The sequence below is a fragment of the Eurosta solidaginis genome, chromosome 1 (assembly GCF_040869045.1).
Source record: "Eurosta solidaginis isolate ZX-2024a chromosome 1, ASM4086904v1, whole genome shotgun sequence".
Classification (NCBI taxonomy): Eukaryota; Metazoa; Arthropoda; class Insecta; order Diptera; family Tephritidae; genus Eurosta; species Eurosta solidaginis.
Genome location: NC_090319.1, coordinates 322,955,682 through 322,976,720, shown reverse-complemented (window position 1 = coordinate 322,976,720; position 21,039 = coordinate 322,955,682). Strand labels below are relative to the sequence as shown.

Sequence of the window (21,039 nt, the reverse complement as noted above, 5' to 3'; positions counted from 1 at the left end):
TATTTGTTGTTAGAAATCCACTTGGGAAATGAAATACTATTGATATAAAGCTCTTTTTTGCAAAGATATGACTCATTTTATTCGTCCACGACCCTTTAAAAAATCTTTTATATAAAAGTGGGCGTGGTTCTTAACCGATTTCGTTAATTTTTCTTCAAAGCTTTCCATATAGTAAAGGCAACCTCTCTGCTGAATTTTGTTACGATAGGACGATTTCTGATCGAGCATTCCATTTTATTTGGTTAGCCTTAACGTGTCGACTTCTCGTTTTTTTATGTATTTGCGTGTGTGTGTATTAGTTTTTATTTGCAAATAAATATGTAGATTAACATATATAGCAACTAATTTCTTGAATCACACCTGCATTTAAGGTTATGAATTTTTTATGGCAATTTATACATGGCGCTCTTAACACCTTGACTTCTTGCGCATTGCTCAAATAAGCACCGATTTTTCACTTGCATTTAACAACGGTGATTACGAACTCGCGTGAAGGAATTGACTGTTTGCTTGAGTCGACTTCATGTGTGATTAAGGAAGGACATGTATATTCATATGTCGATATATGTACGTGTATGCAAGTTTGGGTTTCAAGTTCAAGGCGGTAAATATGAAAATTATAGTCTTACCATATCAAATATATACTTATAGCATATTCTAATTTAATTAATGATCCTTAAAGCAAAACAGAAATTATTGAAATATATGACTATTTTCATCCGTTACTCGCAGATATATATAATAATCACCTAGCAGTAGTGTTTTTCCTTTACGGGTAACTACGTGTACATACTCGAGTACTTTGCTAATGTATCGAGTATTTTTCGTAGTCTATAGCATGGTACAAATACTTTTTAGGCATAGAGAACGGGTGTGACCACGTAACAGTGTCAAGGTAACGAATACGCATGCATTTTGTAACTTTACCTTACAATTCTGGTTAAAAAAAAATAACATGAAAAAGTCCGATTTTGAGAATATTGCCTTGCAGAAAAAAGTGACAACCGCTCATAATATACATATGTGGTGAGTCACCACTGGTGACATAATAAATAAGAATCAGAATTTCCATTTGGATTCCCATTATTACCGACACACAAAAACAAAAGTAGTCTGTACATTAAATAACAAATTGATAACCCTTCGATAACTAATCAATAACTTTTCGATATTTTTCGACACAGGCAGACGTGGTGTGATGGTAGCGTGCTCTGCTTACCACACCGCAGATTCTGAGCCCCGGACAAGGTAATATCGAAAACTTAGAAAGAAGATTTTTCATTTAGAAAAAAGTGTTTCTAAGCGGGATCGCCCTCGGCAGTGATTTGGCAAACACTCCAAGTGTATTTCTGCCATGAAAAGCTTTTCAAAGCAAATTCGGTCCCGTTCCGCCAATAAAAAAAATTTAAAGCGCGATAACCTCCGAAGAGATTTTAGGCCGAGCTTCTCTTCCAATTTGCGTCAGGCTACTTTTAGTCTTTCCTACAAATTGGCGGGATAGGACCTAATTGTTTAACACCGACTCCGAACGGAATGTGCAAGTCAGATGAGGTTTCACTGAGAAGCTTTCAATGGCACAAATACACTCAGAGTGCTTGCCACATACTGCCGAGGGGCGAAGCCGCTTAGACAAATTTTCTTTTAATTGAAAAAACTTGTCTCTAAAACTTTGATGTTGCTTTGCCCGGGGCGGAACCCATGATCTTCGGTGTGGTAGGCGGAGCACGTTACCATCACAATACGGCAGCCTGTATCGAAAAGTTATCGAAAAATATCGATTTGTTATCGAAAAGTTATGGATTAGTTATCGAAGTGTTATCAATTTGTTATGTAATGTACAGACTACTTCTGTTTTTGTGTCCCACCAATATTTAGGAAAAATTAAAAGAATCACTATGCAAATTGGAAGAGAAGCTCGGCCTGAATCTCTTCGGAGGTTACCGCGTCTTGCATTTTTTATTTAGCTCATCGATAACAAACCAATAACATGCCGAAACAGGGCAATAATAATAAAAGCCTGATAATTTTTCGTATTCATTGATTTTTACCGAACAATACGAAAATTATTCCAAAAATGTGTCAAAATTATCGCGAAAAAGTAGCTAATATAATCACGAAATCATTTCGAATTGGCTCCGGAAATGGTTACAAGATGATTCCATATTGATCTCAAACAAGTCCAGAAATTATCCCGAAACAGTCGTGCATATAATACCGAAAGTTTTCCAACACATTCCCAAAATGATCTCGAAATAGTACCTAGAACAATACCGAAAAAAATCCAAAATAGTTCTAAAATGATCTCTAAAATAGTACCGAAATGATTTCAAATTTATTACAAAAAAGTCTGAAATTATCGCAATATAATCTCTCTACAGTCCAGAAGTGATCTCATGAAAATAGCCTCTGCTTGACCCCGAAATTATAAGGAATAAAAGTTAATTGCAGACCCTGATGACATAATGTTAAGTTAACATTAAGTTAACTTTAACAGAGCAGACGAGTGGTTTACCATTTGCGAAATCTATTTCGATCACAAAATTACATTTTTAAATAAACCTTTGAAAATAAATCGCTTTAAACGCTTTCAGTGATATTGAGAAAACGTTTGAAAATCGACAATTAAATTATGCGATAACCCTTGTTTGCAGTTTAACACGCGTTGCCAACCATATTTATTTTTTAAAGAAGTTGCAAGCTTTAAGAAGCTTTTTAAAAGCTACTTTTAATGAGGGACAGTGTCTTTTTAAAGAGTAAATACTCTTAATTTTTCCGGTTGCTCTTTCGTGGTCACAGTTCAGTAAAATATGTTTAAGAATAAATAAATATTGTCATAGTCAAAATTAAATAAGTGCTAAAGTTAGTTACAGCTTTTTGATATAATTTCTTATGAGGTATTTGTCAAAACAGCTGCACTAACTTTAAAATATATTTCTTTAGACCATGACATGCAGCAGTGATTTTATTTATCCACAGTGGTTGAGATTAATAAAGAAATAAATATAAATTTCTTATGGAAGTAGTTGGTAATGCTGTATGTTTGTTTTACAGTTTTAGTTTCAAAACTGATCATTATACATATTCTGACGTTTCACTTTCTGAGAATAAATGTTACCCTCATGCAGCAGTCTTAAATTCTAACTTTCGAACTAGGTCGCTATGAAAAATGGCAATGGTAACCCTTTTCTTATTCAGTGGAAAATATTTTGAGAAAGGAAAGCACAATCTCACGAAGGAGCTGAGTAGAACCAACAAGGCAACAGTATTTTTAGAAAATAAAAGGTCATTCGATTTTGTAAAATCATTGCAAAACAGGTAAAACAGGCCTACTGTACCGTTGTGTAGGAAAACTCATTGCGCTACCACAATAATTGACTGATACCAGGGTTACCACTCTGGCTATTTTTTTCTTCATGTTGGTACATTTTTTATGACATAATTACAGGAAGACAGAAGTCTACATTTTTCAACAGCGTTTTGTTTTTAATAGTTAAAAGTTCTCATTCTATTGAAACAAATCACAAGATTATCTAAAGGACGGCAAAGGTTACGACTAGTCCTTGTGGGAAAAAGCTTAGGGCAGAGAAATATTTTTAAAATATATCCAAATATTTATTTCGTCATTTAAACATCAATCCAGTAATTTTGATGCATTTTAACAAAACATATATCAAATCTATACGACGGGAATTAGAAGAATAAAGAAAAAATGGTAAGGGAAGAAACGTGAAGAGCAAAGGAAATATATATATAAACAAAGTAATGAGAAAGTGAAGGGACAGAAAAAGAAGGAAAACGAAAAGAAAGGTAAAATATGTGATAGTTATAATGATGATGATGTTTATTGTGGTGATAATAGAAGAGGTAATGAAAATGGTGATGAACAGAGCACGCAACTGATAAAATGACGAAAATGAATACGATAACAAGACAAAACTGATTAAAGTTACAGGCATGGATACAATGCAGTTACGACTTCAGTTACTATGGCTTATGTTTACCTCTACAGAAAAAGGCGTTGGTCAGGTTAGGGCTTACATTTGTTTTGATTGGAGCTGCGAGGGTTACAGTTACTGTAATTGCTAAATTTGTATAGCACGGTAAATTTGACGTCTTTGCAGAATGTAAGCGTAAGGTGAATGTAAGCATAAGCGTAGTGTTTGAAAGTGGTTTGCCATATATTCTGCATATTTAGAATGTAAGCGTAGGCGTAGTAAGTCGTATTGGTATTGGTATGGTATGGGCGGAATACAGAATGTAAACGTAAGTGTGGCCATGACGCTGTAGCGTAATGTGGGAACAATGTACGTGGTGGAGTTGATATGAGCGAAAAGAGATAGCAAGTCAGTTAAAGGAAATGAAAGTGAATGTGATGCTTATTATTATTAGCAGTGTGTTGTCGACGATTTATCGATTTGCTATCGAGTTGTCATAAACATGATATCGATAAGACAGGTTATTGATGAGTTATAGTTATCGACAACTTATCGGAGTGTTACGGAAAAGTTATGGATTTATTTTCGAAAAGTTATATCGCTTATTTAGCGGCCAGTATGGTATGATTGTAGCGTGCTCCGCCTATCACACAGAAGCTCTTGGCTTTAATTCCCCGGGCAATGTAACATCAAAAATTTATAGGGTGAGGAGAGGTCGCCCCTCGGCAGTGATTTGGCAAAAACTCGAGTGTATTCCTGCCATGAAAACATTCGCAGTGCAAATTCATCTACCTTGCAGATGGCGTTCGGAGTCGGCATGAAACGTGTAGTGCACGACGCAAACTGGAAGAGAAGCGCGGCAAATCGCGAAAAGAATCTGTTTTTCGTTTTTCGATATGACATAAAAATTATCGACTTATTTTCGAAAGGTGATCCATTCGTTATCGGCGTGTTATCAATTTGTTATCGGCGTGTTATCAGTATGTTTTCGATATGCTATCGACTTTTCATGAAAAGGTTATTTAACAGTTTTCAAAAATTATCGATGTGTGATTGAAGTGTTACCAATTTGTTATCGGCGTGTTATTGATTTGTTATCAACAGTTTAACGAAAAGTTATCAATTTGTTCTTGGTGTGTAATCGTTTAGCTGTCGCAAATTTATCGACATTTTATCAGAAGGTAATGACGAAGTTTTGGTTGCGTATTACGGTTTCTTTGCTCGAATCGCTCACTAATACGGTTTAACTCTTTTTTTTTTTGGACGAGAGCAGTAATTGTAACGGTTATGGTTATTGTTACCGTTAAGGTAATGTTCGCAGCTCCGGTTGCACTCAGGGTCTACATAAAATAAAATTATATGTTTTCATATAAAACTTTTTTTTTTTGATTTTTTTTGGTAAATAAATAATTATCTCAGGGGCAACCCGTATTCCTACTACTTAAGTATATACATACACAAGCACATATGTATGTATGATACTTATTGAGAGAATGGTGGATACTATTATTAGTGCTCTCATTGGTGGTGTTTTTCTTTTATTGTTCTTTATTTTGTTTTTATACCTATTTCATACATTACTTCATATGCGGACACAGTCGATTCTCCATCTAATTTTGACTTTGCGTGAGAAAAATCTAAACAATCAATAAAAGTGTAAAGCAACGATAAAAGACATACAAGTTTGTAAATAAATAATGTACATAAATAAATGTGTAAAATATGAATGAGCTTCTGACTAAAATAGTACAACTTTTACGGTATCAATAGTAAAAGGGGAGAATCAGCTGCGATTTGTATTTCTATCAATGAGTGGGCACTTGAAGTAGCTGAAGAAACGCAACGCAATACATATTTCGAAATTGTTATTGAATACAAATGAGTTTACCTTGACAACATAACACACCGTGATAAACAACGAAATTTTGTTTACTGAAGGTAAATAATTTCCTCATTTTCATTCATAGTACCTTGATATTCGAATGGGATTATGATGTAAATAAGGTTTTCGCATGTATTTATATTTAAATGTAAACAAGCGAAGATTCAGCGAAGTGTTGTGATTAAATTGAGCTCATACACATGTACATGTGTATGTATTTATCTGCAAGTGCGCATATGTGCGATTATGAATACTTTTATTTATTGATGTTTTCATGAGCTGTGCAAAATTTTAACAATTTGATTTGTCTTTGTTTACTATACTAGTGAAATTTGAAAAAAGTCTGACCTATACAAAGAAATATTCTATGAAAAACCCACTGAGGGCGATGCAGGGAGAAAAATGGAGAACATATGGAGTGTTTGTGAAAATTTGCCTCCATAAACAACGTCGCACAGTGTAACGCGCCCCATATAAGCACATTAGGGTGGCTCAAGAAAATACTCTTTTTTATCTTTATATACCTAGTGAAAATATGGTTCAGGACAACCAAAAAGATAGCCCCAAAAATTTCAGCTCTATATTTTTTATTTATATGTTTAAAAGATCCTCATCGCGACTATAGTTTTTTCATACAATCCAGTAACTACTAAACGACTCAACTTAGCAAAAAATATTTTTAAACCTTTTTGTAGAGCGTTTCCTATAAGAGTGTGCATAGCTAGTGATTTTTTATATAATTTCTGAAAATCCGCTTACGATTCGTATGGAACATGTAAAATCGTGTTGAGGCACCTCTAAACATTGAACTACAAAGGCTAACATTTTTACAGGATATCATTTTGTATCACATTAACCGTTTTCCCACTATACCAAAACTAACTTTTTTTTTGCCCACCCTAATGTAGGTAGCCTGCGACCGCAAAGTTGTTACCATCCTCCAATTGCGCTCAAAATTGACATGTATTCCTCACTTAATGTAAAAAACGCCTCCTACAGTAGAGATATACGCCGCCGATAAATGCCGCCGCCGCCGCCGAATGTTAAAAATATCGGCGCGGCGGCGTCCGGCGCGTTACTATCTTTTCTACTCGTTTAAGACTGTTTAGGCCATTTATTGCTCATGTCGAAAATTAGTCGAAAGTGGTATCAACGGATGCGCATCACTGCCAGTTATAAGAAACTAATTGCGAAATTTAACTCGTTTTAACTGTTCAAAAGTTATTTAAAAAACAGGCGTTTTCTATGTCAGCTTAACACGGACTTTGCAACACCCAATTCACCAAGTTATTAAAACAAAGCACTAACAGAAAAGTTATATAATAAATTTGTATGCTCACTTTGCATATTTTTTTCAAAAAATAAATTATGAACAATGAATTGAAATAAAATGACCCAAGGCGAACATGTTTTCAAATTGTCCTCAAGTTGTTAAAAAAAGCAAATTACCCAATAAAGGTGCCGATTTTTTAAAGAATTTTATAATGCGATTGGCTGAAAGAATAAACGAAATCAGTGATGCAAAATCCTTAAGTAGGTTCTAGGCGCATAAACACTTCTTTGAAATATCCGGAAAACAGCACTTAACATCTTTCAACTTAAAATCGGTCAACTTTCATTCTAAAATATCGTTTTGATTTAAGGAAGACTATTGAAATCAATGTTGTGAACAAAAACAATTGTAAACTTCGGTCAACATTTTAAAAATTTTATACAGGGTCCTTGTAAAATTTTAATTATTTAGATGCGCCGAGGATTATACGATTTTCAGCCATTACGCAATGACATCTACTTAGACTGCTTATGATTTCGAGGGCGGCATCCTTGGCCGAATAGTCACTCTTTAACGTTTCAAGGTGTTTCTCGGCAGCATAGCGCGACAAAGGCATCCGTTGGAAAGTCTTCGGAGCTACAGCTAGAGCTTCAAGGAAAGTGACGTCGACGAAGGTATGAGTTCGAAGTCGCAGTCCTATAGCTTCTGTGCTGGCATGACAACTCCCATGAATTGAAAACCTTAGCTAACTCGACATGGAAATTATAAATCGTTAGTTTACTGTAGAATCTAAGTTAATTCGGCGCCATTGAAATGGCCATAAGTCTCTCATAAAACCTGCGAAGGAAGTTATCTGCAAGATTTTTGAGCCTTCCTATGATGCCAACAGAAGGAACAAGATTTAGTGAAAAGCTGTACGAGCTTTATGCAAATATCATAGCGTAGAAAGATTTCCTTTGCACTTATTTTTAAACAGGGTAAATGAAAGATTTCCACTGTGTAAAGAAACGGAATATTATTTGTTCATGTTGCTTAGTAGCGGCGATAGTAGTCTAAACGGTCTTCATTCACGATCTTAGACTTTACCTACAATGGCCGTTCTTTAAAAAAACAAGTAAGGAAGGCTAAGTTCGGGTGTAACCGAACATTACATACTCAGTTGAGAGCTATGGAGACAAAATAAGGAAAATCACCATGTAGGAAAATGAACCTAGGGTAACCCTGGAATGTGGTTGTATGACATGTGTATCAAATGAAAGGTATTAAAGAGTATTTTAAGAGAGAGTAGGCCATAGTTATATGGATGGACGCCATTTAGGGATATCGCCATAAAGGTGGACCAGGGCTGACTCTAGAATTTGTTTGTACGATATGGGTATCAAATGAAAGGTGTTACTGAGCATTTTAAGAGGGAGTGGGCCTTAGGTCTATCGGTGGACGCCTTTTCGAGATATCGCCATTAAGGTGGACCAGGGGTGACTCTAGAATGTGTTTGTACGATATGGGTATCAAATGAAAGGTGGTAATGAGTATTTTAAAAGGGAATGGGCTTTAGTTCTATAGGTGAACGCCTTTTCGAGAAATCGCCATAAAGGTGGACCAGGGGTGACTCTATAATATGTTTGTACGATATGGGTATCAAATGAAAGCTGTTAATGAGTATTTTGAAAAGGAGTGATCCTTAGTTCCATAGGTGGACGCCGTTTGGAGATATCGCCATAAAGGTGGACCAGGGTGTCTCTAGAATGTGTTTGTACGATATGGGAATCAAATGAAAGATGTTACTGAGCATTTTAAGAGGGAGTGGGCATTAGGTCTATAGGTGGACGCCTTTTCGAGATATCGCCATTAGGGTGGGCCAGGGGTGACTCTAGAATGTTTGTACGATATGGGTATCAAACGAAAAGTGTTACTGAGCATTTTAAGAGGGAGTGGGCATTAGGTCTATAGGTGGACGCCTTTTCGAAATGTCGCCATTAGGGTGGGCCAGGGGTGATTCTAGAATGTGTTTGTATGATATGGGTATCAAATGAAAGATTGTAATGAGTATTTTAAAAGGGAGTAATCCTTAGTTCTATAGGTGGACGCCTTTTCGAGATATCGCCATAAAGGTGGACCAAGGGTGACTCTAGAATGTTTGTACGATATGGGTATCAAACGAAAGGTGTTACTGAGCATTTTAAGAGGGAGTGGGCATTAGGTCTATAGGTGGATGCCTTTTCGAGATATCGCCATTAGGGTGGGCCAGGGGTGACTCTAGAATGTTTGTACGATATGGGTATCAAACGAAAGGTGTTACTGAGCATTTTAAGAGGGAGTGGGCATTAGGTCTATAGATGGACGCCTTTTCGAGATATCGCCATTAGGGTGGGCCAGGGTGACTCTAGAATGTGTTTGTACGATATGGGTATCAAATGAAAGGTGGTAATGAGTATTTTAAAAGGGAGTAATCCTTAGTTCTATAGGTGGACGCCTTTTCGAGATATCGCCATAAAGGTGGACCAAGGGTGACTCTAGAATGTTTGTACGATATGGGTATCAAACGAAAGGTGTTACTGAGCATTTTAAGAGGGAGTGGGCAATAGGTCTATAGGTGGACGCCTTTTCGAGATATCGCCATTAGGGTGGGCCAGGGGTGACTCTAGAATGTTTGTACGATATGGGTATCAAACGAAAGGTGTTACTGAGCATTTTAAGAGGGAGTGGGCATTAGGTCTATAGGTGGACGCATTTTCGAGATATCGCCATTAGGGTGGGCCAGAGGTGACTCTAGAATGTGTTTGTACGATATGGATATCAAATTAAAGGTATTAATGAGGGTTTTAAAAGCGAGTGGCCCTTAGGTGTATATGTGAAGGCGTTCTCGCGATATCGACCAAAATGTGGACCAGGTGATCCAGAAAATCATCTGTCGGGTACTGCTAATTTATTTATATATGCAATACCACTAACAGTATTCCTGCCAAGATTCCAAGGGCTGTTGATTTCGCCTTGTAGAACTTTTTCATTTTCTTCTACTTAATATGGTAGGTGTCACACCCATTTTACAAAGTTTTTTCCAAAGTTATATTGTGCGTCAATAAACCAATCCAGTTACCATGTTTCATCCTTTTTTTCGTATTTGGTATAGAATTATGGCATTTTTTTCATTTGTCGTAATTTTCGATATCGATAAAGTGGGCGTGGTTATGGTCGGATTTCGGCCATTTTTTATACCAAGATAAAGTGAGTTCAGATAAGTACGTGGGCTAAGTTTAGTAAATATATATCGGTTTTTGCTCAAGTTATTGTGTTAACGGCCGAGCGGAAGGACAGACGGTGGACTGTGTATAAAAACTGGGCGTGGCTTGCACCGATTTCGCCCATTTTCACAGGGAACAGTTACCGTCATATAATCTATGCCCCTACCAAATTTGAGAAGGATTGGTAAATTTGTGTTCGACTTATGGCATTAAAAGTATTCTAGACAAACTAAATGAAAATGGGCGGAGCCACGCCCATTTTGAAATTTTCTTTTATTTTCGTGTTTTGTTGCATCATATCATTACTAGAGTTGAATTTTGACTTAATTTACTTATATACAGTAAAGATGTTAAATTTTTTGTTAAAATTTGAATTAAAAAATTTTTTTTTAAAAAGTGGGCGTGTTCTTCATCCAATTTTGCTAATTTTTATTTAGCGCATATATAGTAATAGTAGTTCCTGCCAAATTTCATCATGATATCTTCAAAGACTGCCAAATTACAGCTTGCAAATTTTTTAAATTACCTTCTTGTAAAAGTGGGCGGTGCCACGCCCATTGTCCAAAATCTTACTAATTTTTTATTCTGCGTCATAACGTCAACCTATCTACCAAGTTTCATCGCTTTAACCGCCTTTGGTAATGAATTATCGCATTTTTTCGGTTTTTCGAAATTTTCGATATCGAAAAAGTGGGCGTGGTTATAGTCCGATATCGTTCATTTTAAATAGCGATCTGAGATGAGTGCCCAGGAATCTACGTACCAAATTTCATCAAGATACCTAAAAATTGACTCAAGTTATCGTGTTAACGGACAGACGGGCGGACGGACGGACATGGCTCAATCAAATTTTTTTTCGATACTGTTGATTTTTAGATATGGAAGTCTATATCTATATCGATTCCTTTATACCTGTACAACCAACCGTTATCTAATCAAAGTTAATATACTCTGTGAGCTCTGCTCAACTGAGTATAAAAACGGACTTGCCATGGCCACTATAATGTACATACATGCATGCATCATTAAGTATTTTTGAGAAGTATAAATAAAACAAAAAAAAAACGCCCACCTGGCATTACCCATTTTTATAAGTTCATATTCAAAGCTTTCTTTTCGCTCTTATACTTATGTACGAAGAGAAAGAGAGACATTTTTAAGAGTATTTTGTTACAAACAAACATTTGTTTGAAATATCTCTCAAGTAAACAAGAAGCGCCCCAAATGTTCTAAAATAAAAAAATTATACATATATCTGTTTTTTAGGAAGCAAATGTTTGTGTTACTTAAAATTGTAAACATAAATATTTTCAGGTAATTACGTAGATATTACAACAGCATAGGGAGCTGCTCGCCAACAACGAGATCGCGAATTCGTTCGAAAGATCATACCTGAAAAGCGTTAAGCTTCACTTAGTGTTTCCGATCCTGAAAATCTCGGCAATTATATTCCACAAAATAGGTACTCCACTAGATATTTCAATGAGCATGCTTATACGATTATAAAGACTTAATGTGTGACCTTAGATCCCGGACCTACGAATGCTCTATTGGCGTAGTCACGCCATAGTCAACCATGCATATTCTTTTCAACAAAACAAATGAAAATAACATGGTATAAACTGTCTTTGGCGACAAAGAGTCGAAAAGATCATCGAATTCTTTTTACCTAAAATTCGTATATCACCTTTTTGGCGAAACAAGAAAAAATTTAAGATGCCATCACGAAAGTTGCTTAATTTTTACATATCTAATCACCTTCCCTATGCCGATGACTCCACGGTATAGTAACAGGTCCGGGCTGTTCCATTGATGGGCTATGTTGTAAAAACGACTATCGCCATAGCGTTCCCAGTTTTTTCCGCCTCGTGAAACTTGCCGCTATTACCGACCAAGTTTTCGGCAACCATATTCACGATGTAACCGAAACAAGTGTTGAAAATATTGGACTAACACGTCGATGATATTGCGCTATCGGGTGTCCGACACCTTAAAATACTGGATGGGACGTTCGATAATTACCTGCATTGTGGCGAGCATGCTGCCGAAGTTTTAATTAAACTTAAGAGCCTTAGCAAGATTCTCAAGTCCCTCGCTGTCTGGCAGCACTTGTGACAAAGACAAATAAATGCTCATAGCTCAAAGCAATTGGCCAGCTCTACGTGTGGTACGTCAGATTAAAAGAAACACCCCGGAGGAAGCTGCAGGCTTGTCAATAACTGCGCTCAGATATCTGATTGAAGACGCACCACCTCCCTGGGATATAAGAAGAAAAGGAGCATAAAACGACCCCCAGAGTTATTCAAAACGAGTCGTAAAAGTCTGATTAATGCCCGTCGAATCCCGTTCTCAATGTCCAATGCCCGAAAGTCGCAGTTGAAAAAAGAAGACTTCATAGGGAGACGCGCGCCACTCTGGCACAATTTCGATCTGAATACTGCTATAAGTTAAACTCGTACTTATCCAGAATCAACCACGACAATGTATGTTCTGCATGTTATGAGTCTCCACGTGACAACAACCCTCTTTTTATTTGAAATATGGAACTAAAGTCTCTAACGCCCATATTGCTTGGGTCCGACCCTGTTGTTTCCTTGGACTCCCGTGAGAGGATATCGAGAGATCGCACTTATTGGATGGGGCGAAACATTGCCACAAGAAGAAGAAGACAGCATCCGATTGCATGCTATGATTAAATCACCATGCTGATGCTAGAACATCTCTTCTGTTAGGTCACCAATCTACCCCCTGCTACCTTTGTCAGCTCCGAAATATACAAATAACAAAGAATAAAATTAGCTAATCGAGGAGAGACATTTCGCGCGATGTACATACATCTACTCGTAATTAGCAAGACTCTTGAAGTATTCTTGATCTTGTTGTTGGTGGGTTGTAGCCAAGTAAGTATTATCCGAGATTTATAGGAGTATAACGGATATTGGCGGTCTTTGTTGTTGTTGTTGTAGCGATAAGAACACTCCCCGAAGGCCTTGGGGAGATTTATCGATGTCGATGGCTCTTTGCTGGATGCAGATCCCGTACCAAGCCCGACCATCTCGGGAACGATTTGTTATGACCACATGCGACCTTCTTGGCCAACCCGCCCTCCCACCCTCTAGATCCATGAGGAGTTCGGTGTCGCCAGAGCCTCGGCTGTTAATGAAATAGGATAGATGGATATACATAGGGCTTGGCTGTCTTTGCTGGGCTGCTTTGAAGATGATTATATTTTCAATGTAAAGCCATGCAAACCGTGCAAAACGAGCTATCAGTTTCTTAAAGGGAGAGCTCCAGTAATTCTCACAGTAATATGTGCGCGAAATACAGAAGCAAATTTGCTGACCCGCCTTTCTTATGAACTGAGCAAAGCATGCTTCAGTTCAAATTTGAAGGCATTCACTCCACCGCCGAGCGGCTGAGAGAGTCGAGAAGAAAACTGTTCAGCTATGTTTTCTTCATATTGTACTAATAAAATACGTACTAAAAGTGCATGATTAAATCATAAGAGGTTTGTCGGCTGAAATTTTTTCCCACAATTGCAGCCAATTTGCTCCCAAATAGAGTTGACATCCGTTAACTGTGCTGTGTTGTTTCTTTGCGATTTTTCGAAAAATATTAGTAGTAGAAATAGGAAGCAATTACTTACTTACTTACTTAATTGGCGCTTAACCGTCTAAACGGTTATGGCCGATAGTAAGCAATTAGTTTACAAATACCCGGCAAGTACTGAACTGCATAATTTCTTAGAACGTTTTTTTTTTAAATTTTATGATGAATTTTTTAACCATGTCATGATCTATTAGTGTGGCTGAACATAGGTAATTTTATGAAAAGTGAGGACACCAAGAAATCGTGCACTTTCGTAAACCTAGGAATATACGAAACCTAAACCAATTTAAAATTCATCGTACAACGTCAAAAATTCGACTAGTAAATCGATTCACGTATGTCATTAGTAAATAATGGAGATGCCATAACGAAATGTATTCATTGAGCAAGTTAACGTATTCCTTCCGTATGTTCCGAACATTCGTCTCCATTTAAGAATTTGAGGAATCGTTTTATATATGGAATTATTATGTAAGTACTTTTTTGGAATATTCGGACCTCGTGAGGTAGTATCAAACGAACGTGTTCCCAATATTATAAATTAACGGTTTATCCAGAAGACTTCCATGAATACTTAAACGGAAAAGTGCTGTATGAAATTTCAGAATAAAAAGGTAAATATTCCCTGTCTAGCAGGACCACACACAAGCTTAACTCTTCTGCCAAAGTCAAGACCGGAATATAAAGTTCTAAGTCAATAAGCCATTTTCTTCAACTTTTTTTTGTCAATTCATTGCGGCTGCCAATTCGAAATCGTCCTATCTCAAAATACTTTTAAAAAATTTCCCATTTCAGGATTTGTTACAAAAATGCCCCATATCAGAATTAGGTTGAAGGACGCCTTATCTCAGAATGATTTTCCTTAACTCCCTCTTATGTCAAAATGCATTGAACTTATGCGAAGATAGGGAGTTTTTGAAATAAATTTTGATAGTGTATTTTTGAATAAAATTCTGACGTATGGCATCCTTCAAACATATTCTGAAAGAATGACCAAACCAACAAAACTATATCAATTCACGAAATATTTAGTAGAAAATGAATTATTTCCCCCAAAACCTCTTGGTATTTACAAATTTATCATCAATACTAATCCACCACTAAAGGTACTTTTCTCTTAAAATTGTCTGTGAGGGGGATTGAATTATTTCCCTTTTTCCTTGCTTCGTAATAGCAACCCGCCCAGATTTTTAAACTTAGGAGTGACTTAAGCCCCCATTACTGATACTTAGCATAAACTTGACTTGACTTGGCGTAAACTTGGCAACTTAGCCACGATTATACTCCACTTGGCGCATACAAAATGGCATCATAATCACCGTTGAAATATATTTTTAAATAAATGGAAATAAATGGAATAAATGGAAACAAACAAATGGCATCTCAAAATGTAAACGTCACTTAGAAAATCAAAATTCAACAGACTTCTAAGTGAAGTAAGTGTTGTTAAGTTTTGAGTAATCAGTAACATGCTATGTTCATTTAACAGAACTGTAAGTGACAGTTCTCAAGTCAAGTCAAGTCTATGCTAAGTATCAGTAATGGGCCCTTTAAGCTTGGGTTGCCTACTAAAAATTTTCAATTTTCAATCATAGCAACAAATGTTTTAAAAGTTCCTTCAAATTTTGTTTACGTTTATTTTGAAATTGATTTTACTGCATCTTCCAAATCATAATTGCATCGGGTAGTAAACTTTGTTGGGAAATACATATTCCACTTCTGTATTAGTAATAACTTTTTTTATTCTTTTTTAGAGGTGAAGTTAATTGTGATAATTTCAGTATGACACACAAAGATGAACTTAATAAGAATGCAGCTCAGTGCGAGGAGCAGAATGATGGAACCGGTAAGTTGACAAAATTGTGTATGCGTTTTGTAAAAAAAAAAATATTAATAATTCTATTCAAATTGTAGACGCATCCCAATGCAGTGACGCGTTTCCACCACAGCCTGAGCTACATGATGAGTTGCTCATAAATATTTTCTCCTACTTACCTTATACCGACTTGACGCAGGCGCGCTTGGTTTGTCGGCGTTGGATGGTATGTGTGGCCTGTAAGCGATTTTCGAAAAAATTCTGTTTGTGCATCAAAGAGGATAATGTGCAAGATATATGGAAGCAGTTACAAGCACGCGGTTTTACTACTGAAACGATCTATAGCCATCTAATATATATGGGCACTGATGCTGATCAACACGAGGCACTACAAAGTATTCTACAAAAAATTGGTTCTCATATAAGCAGCTTAAAGCTGAGAACACTTTACCTGAGCAACAGTTTGTACGCATACTTTCCAAAACTTGAGCGGCTTGTGCTTGAAGACTTGCACGTCTTTCTTTCTGAGCTGCCATTTCAATTGAATACATTTCGCAATATAAAAGGCATACACTTCGTAGATGATGCGGTGCGACAAGGTAGCTCTCAAGCTGTACTCAATGCATGTTTACGTGAAAATAGTACAGCGCGTTTGGAGGAATTAAGTATACGTGTCTATGCAGAACACGCTGACCTCTTCTTGAGCGTGCTAAGAGATCATGCAGATACGCTGAAAAATCTGCATATTGTTTATTTCGGATCGAGTGAACCTAATTCCATTGTGGAAAAGTGGCTGGCAACTTTCGCTCAACTGAAGAAATTGCAAAAAGTAAAAATCTATTCGTGTAATACGCTCATCTTCGAAGGAACATTAAAATGCATGGGAGGCATGCCATTACGTTACTTGGAGGTAGATTGCTTGAAGCCTGTAAATCCCAATGTATTCCAATTGCTCGAATCATGTTCACGAACTTTGGAACATTTAGCATTTTTCAATTTTTACTTACCCAAACATATATCAATTCCACGCACGATTAGCACGTGTTGCCAAAATTTGCAAAATCTCATATTGAGTTATACGCGCTTACTCGACGAGGATGAATTGTGCAATATAGCCAGCAATTTGGTGCAACTCCAAGTACTAGTCTTAAGTTATTGTAAAAATGTCGTCACAAATAAATCGTTGACAACAATTTTTAAACATCTCACACAATTACGCGTGCTGGACTTAAGTGGCAATAATGAATTTGATCTCGCCGGTTTAACGGGCTACGCCGAGCAACCATACTCGATTCAACGTTTGCGTCGTTTGGAGAAATTAAATTTGAAATCATGTCAGCAATTATCGAATGATGAATTCTTGGATGCACTGAAGTTTCCATTTTTGCGTTGCTTAAGTTTTGGCTGTGGCATTTACACCGATTTTGGTATAAAGATTTTAGTGCAACAATGTCCGCTACTCGAAGAATTAACTATAACTTATTGCCCAACATTGGGCAGGAGTGCGCTATTTTGTATCGCCAAATCTTTGCCACGCCTACGTGTTCTACATCTTCTACATTGCGCTCCGGTGGATAAATCTGTGCGAATGTTGTTGTATAATGAGTGTCCGCTGTTGACCGATTTAGAAATTTCTGAAAAACGTTCGAGTGTTAAAACATATTTTCATCAATAGATGTTTGGTAATAATTTAGTGATCCAAGGCGAATCTATATAAGTTGATGGCAAAGCGAATTCAATCAATTTCCTGTGCAGAAGAATGTCAGATCAAAAGAAAATTTTCATTCACTCCGATTAACTGACATATTGTTGGTACAAAGGCGTTGTATGGAAAAAAATTAAGGTGAAGCAATCAGCTGTTGGGATAATAACACTTGGTACTGAATTCGCCTTGCAGTGATCGAAGCAAGGCAAATCTATGCATAGCGATAGCAAAGCGATCTCATACCCAATTCGCCGTCGAACATAAAACCATAAGAACAAGCAGTCAGTTTGGTATCAAAGCGAATTCAGCACAGTCTGATGAACAGGGGACTACTTGTTTTTGCTAATTTCCCAGCAAATTCAGACAATTCAAAATGTCTGCAAACCCAAATAAAATATGCTTTGTTTTGATTTGACATTCTGAAGCACGGAATCTGAATTCGCTTTACTTTTTTCCTCGCCTTTCCAGTGATGAAAATTTTTTTTGTTTAGTTGGTAAGCCAGTTTAAAAAAAAAGCTTAGACGAAATTTTAGCATATTTATTTGAAAACTTTCAAAGGCAAATCCTTTACTAGATGACGAAAATCTAGTTGCAACTTTCGTAGCAGTTTCTAATAAATCTCAACTCTGTTAAACATAAATAAAAGATTTCTTTTTGATTTGGCATTCTGAGGCATGTCAAAATGGGTGTGAATTCGTAGCATTTCAGTTCGAATTTGATTTGGTATTGCACCAAGCCGAATTCAGTACCAGGTGGTGTTATCCCATCAGCTGATTGCTTATTCTATATAATTTCCAAGCAACTCCTTGTTCCAACAATATGTGAGTTAATCGAAATCAATACAAATTTTCTTTTGAGTTGACATTTCTGCACGAATTGGGTTGAATTCGCTTTGCCATCATCTTGCTTTGATTCATCTTGGTAATGCAAGGTGGCGTTATCCCATCATTTACACCATCCGTTATACCATCAGCTGTTTGCTCGTTCTTCCGGTTTTGCAGACAAAATTTGGTTCAGCAGAATATCAGTTAAACGAAATCGACACAAAGTTTAATCACTTCGGCCCAATTGCAGGGTTTACTTCTCATGAGTGGTTAAACTCACACAATTTAAAACAAACTTTAAAATTAACCATGAGTTAAAAATTCTGGAGTAACGATAACCGTCATTTTTAGAAAATGGAGATAGTGAAGATAGCCTTGGGTTTTCTGGAGAATTTGCGGGGCGTTTGTTTAAACTTTAAATCATTTTGTTTAACGAATTTTTTGTTTTTTTTCGGAAATTGCAACATTTTTTTTACAAATAAATTTGAAATAGTGTAAGTATGTAAATAGTATAGTTATGTATATATAAAATTATAAAAGACAAAATAAAATATTTTCCCAGTATTTATGGCAATTATTATTTAGTTAAAGTTTTACAGATTATAGAATGAAATAGGTGGTAGAATTTTGGTCATAGACATGCAAGCGTTTGTCTCGACATATTTTATATGACCATGTCGAACATTCAAGGTCATTCCACCCTCCCCCTCCTAGAGCAGGTCCTACTTAATATGCACGTATATCGTGTATTAGTAACAGGCATCTTTATTGGGCTTAACAACCTCTTGCGGGTGCCATAAACCTTCAGGTCTGACTTGCCAACTTGGGGGACATGAGATCCCTTTCCCATATGGCCCGTTTCTGCTGATCCACCTGCCTCTGATTTTCACTTTGATCTAGACGATCGAAAGAGAAGTTCGTCGGAAGATTTCTGGATGTGAGAACGAAGAAAACTCTAGAGACAGAGATGACATGTTATGCTAAATAATCAAGCTGTTGCGGCTTAAAACCGTCGTTGGAAAAGAAAGAAAACAGCGTTGTGAAGAAAAATGCCATCAATTCTGGCGCAGTAGGTATGAATGGCGAACCTTGACACCCTTAAAGCTTCTTTAAACAAATAATGGTATAAATCTCTATCATCAAGTGACAACAAGTAATGCCGGCAGTCGCTTAATCCAAATCGAAAATCTGAAAGACCAAAAAAATATTTATTTCAAACGGAAGTATTTTCTTTCCCTCAATCTAAAATATGTTGCAGGATATCATTATAGCAATTACGATGACCTACCTGTCACCTCTTTTTAATCCTCTAAAATTTTAATTCAACTAAAACATCTGAAAAAGTGCATTTGAATATACAACAAAGTAATTTTTATAATAATATTCGTTTTGTCTTCAGGTAAGAAGAGTAAATATTTGCGATTTTTTCCGTCAAGATAAACAGTTCGCTTACCCACAAATATATGCATAAAAATTCATCCCAAAAAGCTCATAAATAGGAGAGCGTTGACAGAAACTTATGATTAATAAACATAAGTGCAATTGAATTTCAATTCAAATTTAAATAGTCCGGGAGGAAGGTGCCATTTTACGGATATCATACATGGATACACACGGATTTATCTGGTACTCTAATCATAAGTTGGTTTGATTGGTATTGCGAGTCCAAACTGAAAGCGATTGACGCTGACACTACGTTTTGAATACGATTAAGAAATGTTAATGCAGAGCGGGAACTCAGTGCTATTATATCCATTTCGATAAATTTATATCTTTAAAAAGCTATGCAGGTTCAATATACTTAAGTTTTTGAAAAGGATTTCGGAAAAGAAGCAAGAATTAATTCTTGCCCTGCCTCCAAAAGATTACAACTTAACACGAATTTCAGTAAAATGCCTTCAAAAGTTCTGCGATAAAAGTTCTAATCCTTTTGGAGACAGCAGAAGGCGACAGGAGCTGCATCAAAGAGGTAAGGTGTGGATAGAAGAGCGCAGCTACAATACTTCTAAGATCTTGTCCAAATCCTGCCATATTAGACTTACAAAGTCGCTCAAATCTCTAAAGAGAGAAGACTTATAGCGCATGATAGGCGCACTAACTGATTACAGCCTTCTTGAGTCACATGCTTTTAGACTAGGCCTCTTCAGTAAGAGCAGATATAGGAAGTGTGGACTGCAAGAAGAAACGGTTGAGCACATCCCGTGTCTGTATCCGGTGTTTGTGAGGTTAAGGCTCCAGCAACTGGATCCAGAGTTGAAACACCTAGAGGAAGCAATTAAGTCAGGCCATGGGGTTTTTCCATTTAGTGGTTAAACTTATGCTGTTAGGAATTATTGACTGTCCATTTCTATCTATCCTAACATTCAATCGTTTTGTTCCGCAATAACCTTCTTAGTTTACTGTAACTTCAACGGATTATCCTATCTGGGCCACAACTTTTTGTATTTGTACGGATTGGTACGGTCATGGTTCACGGTCTACTCTGGCGCACTGCTTACCTGGATAAAATTCTATCGTTCTTCGCCGAAAACCCGCGGGCCTATAAGTAGATATTGCTACAAGGCATAACTACCTAAATGGCTGTGCAAACCAGATTACCGAGCGCGAGGTAAATTGTGTTTATACATAAATGCATTCAATGGAAAGAATAGACATGGAGTTCGAACTCGCACACTTCACTTCAGTCGTGCTTAGAAATAACCGTTAAAACCTGGCCACACCGAGCTCGAAATGGTGACCGAGTTATTAGTTTA

At 36.8% G+C, this 21,039-nt stretch overlaps 1 protein-coding gene across 4 annotated transcripts; it reads left to right on the top strand.

Moving 5' to 3' along the window:
* The first annotated feature begins 5,196 nt into the window (after positions 1-5,196).
* On the top strand, positions 5,197-18,850 carry LOC137244073 (uncharacterized). Of its 4 annotated transcripts, none has more exons than XM_067772618.1 (3): positions 5,197-5,243; positions 15,696-15,787; positions 15,856-18,850. In XM_067772618.1, the coding sequence occupies exons 2-3, from the start codon at positions 15,724-15,726 to the stop codon at positions 17,430-17,432; spliced, it is 1,641 nt and encodes a 546-aa protein (XP_067628719.1). In that variant the 5' UTR covers positions 5,197-5,243; positions 15,696-15,723; the 3' UTR covers positions 17,433-18,850. The 4 variants fall into 4 exon arrangements, with proteins under 4 accessions (XP_067628719.1, XP_067628691.1, XP_067628701.1 ...); XM_067772590.1 differs by lacking the exon at positions 5,197-5,243 and adding an exon at positions 5,507-5,873; XM_067772600.1 differs by lacking the exon at positions 5,197-5,243 and adding an exon at positions 5,937-6,027.
* The last annotated feature ends 2,189 nt before the right edge of the window (positions 18,851-21,039 follow it).

Bases quoted from the DNA above. Each gene is read 5' to 3' on its own strand.
- LOC137244073 (XM_067772618.1), top strand. From the start codon at position 15,724: ATGACACACAAAGATGAACTTAATAAGAATGCAGCTCAGTGCGAGGAG. The intron at 15,788-15,855 runs GTAAGTTGACAA...TTCAAATTGTAG, and splicing joins GGAGCAGAATGATGGAACCG to ACGCATCCCAATGCAGTGAC.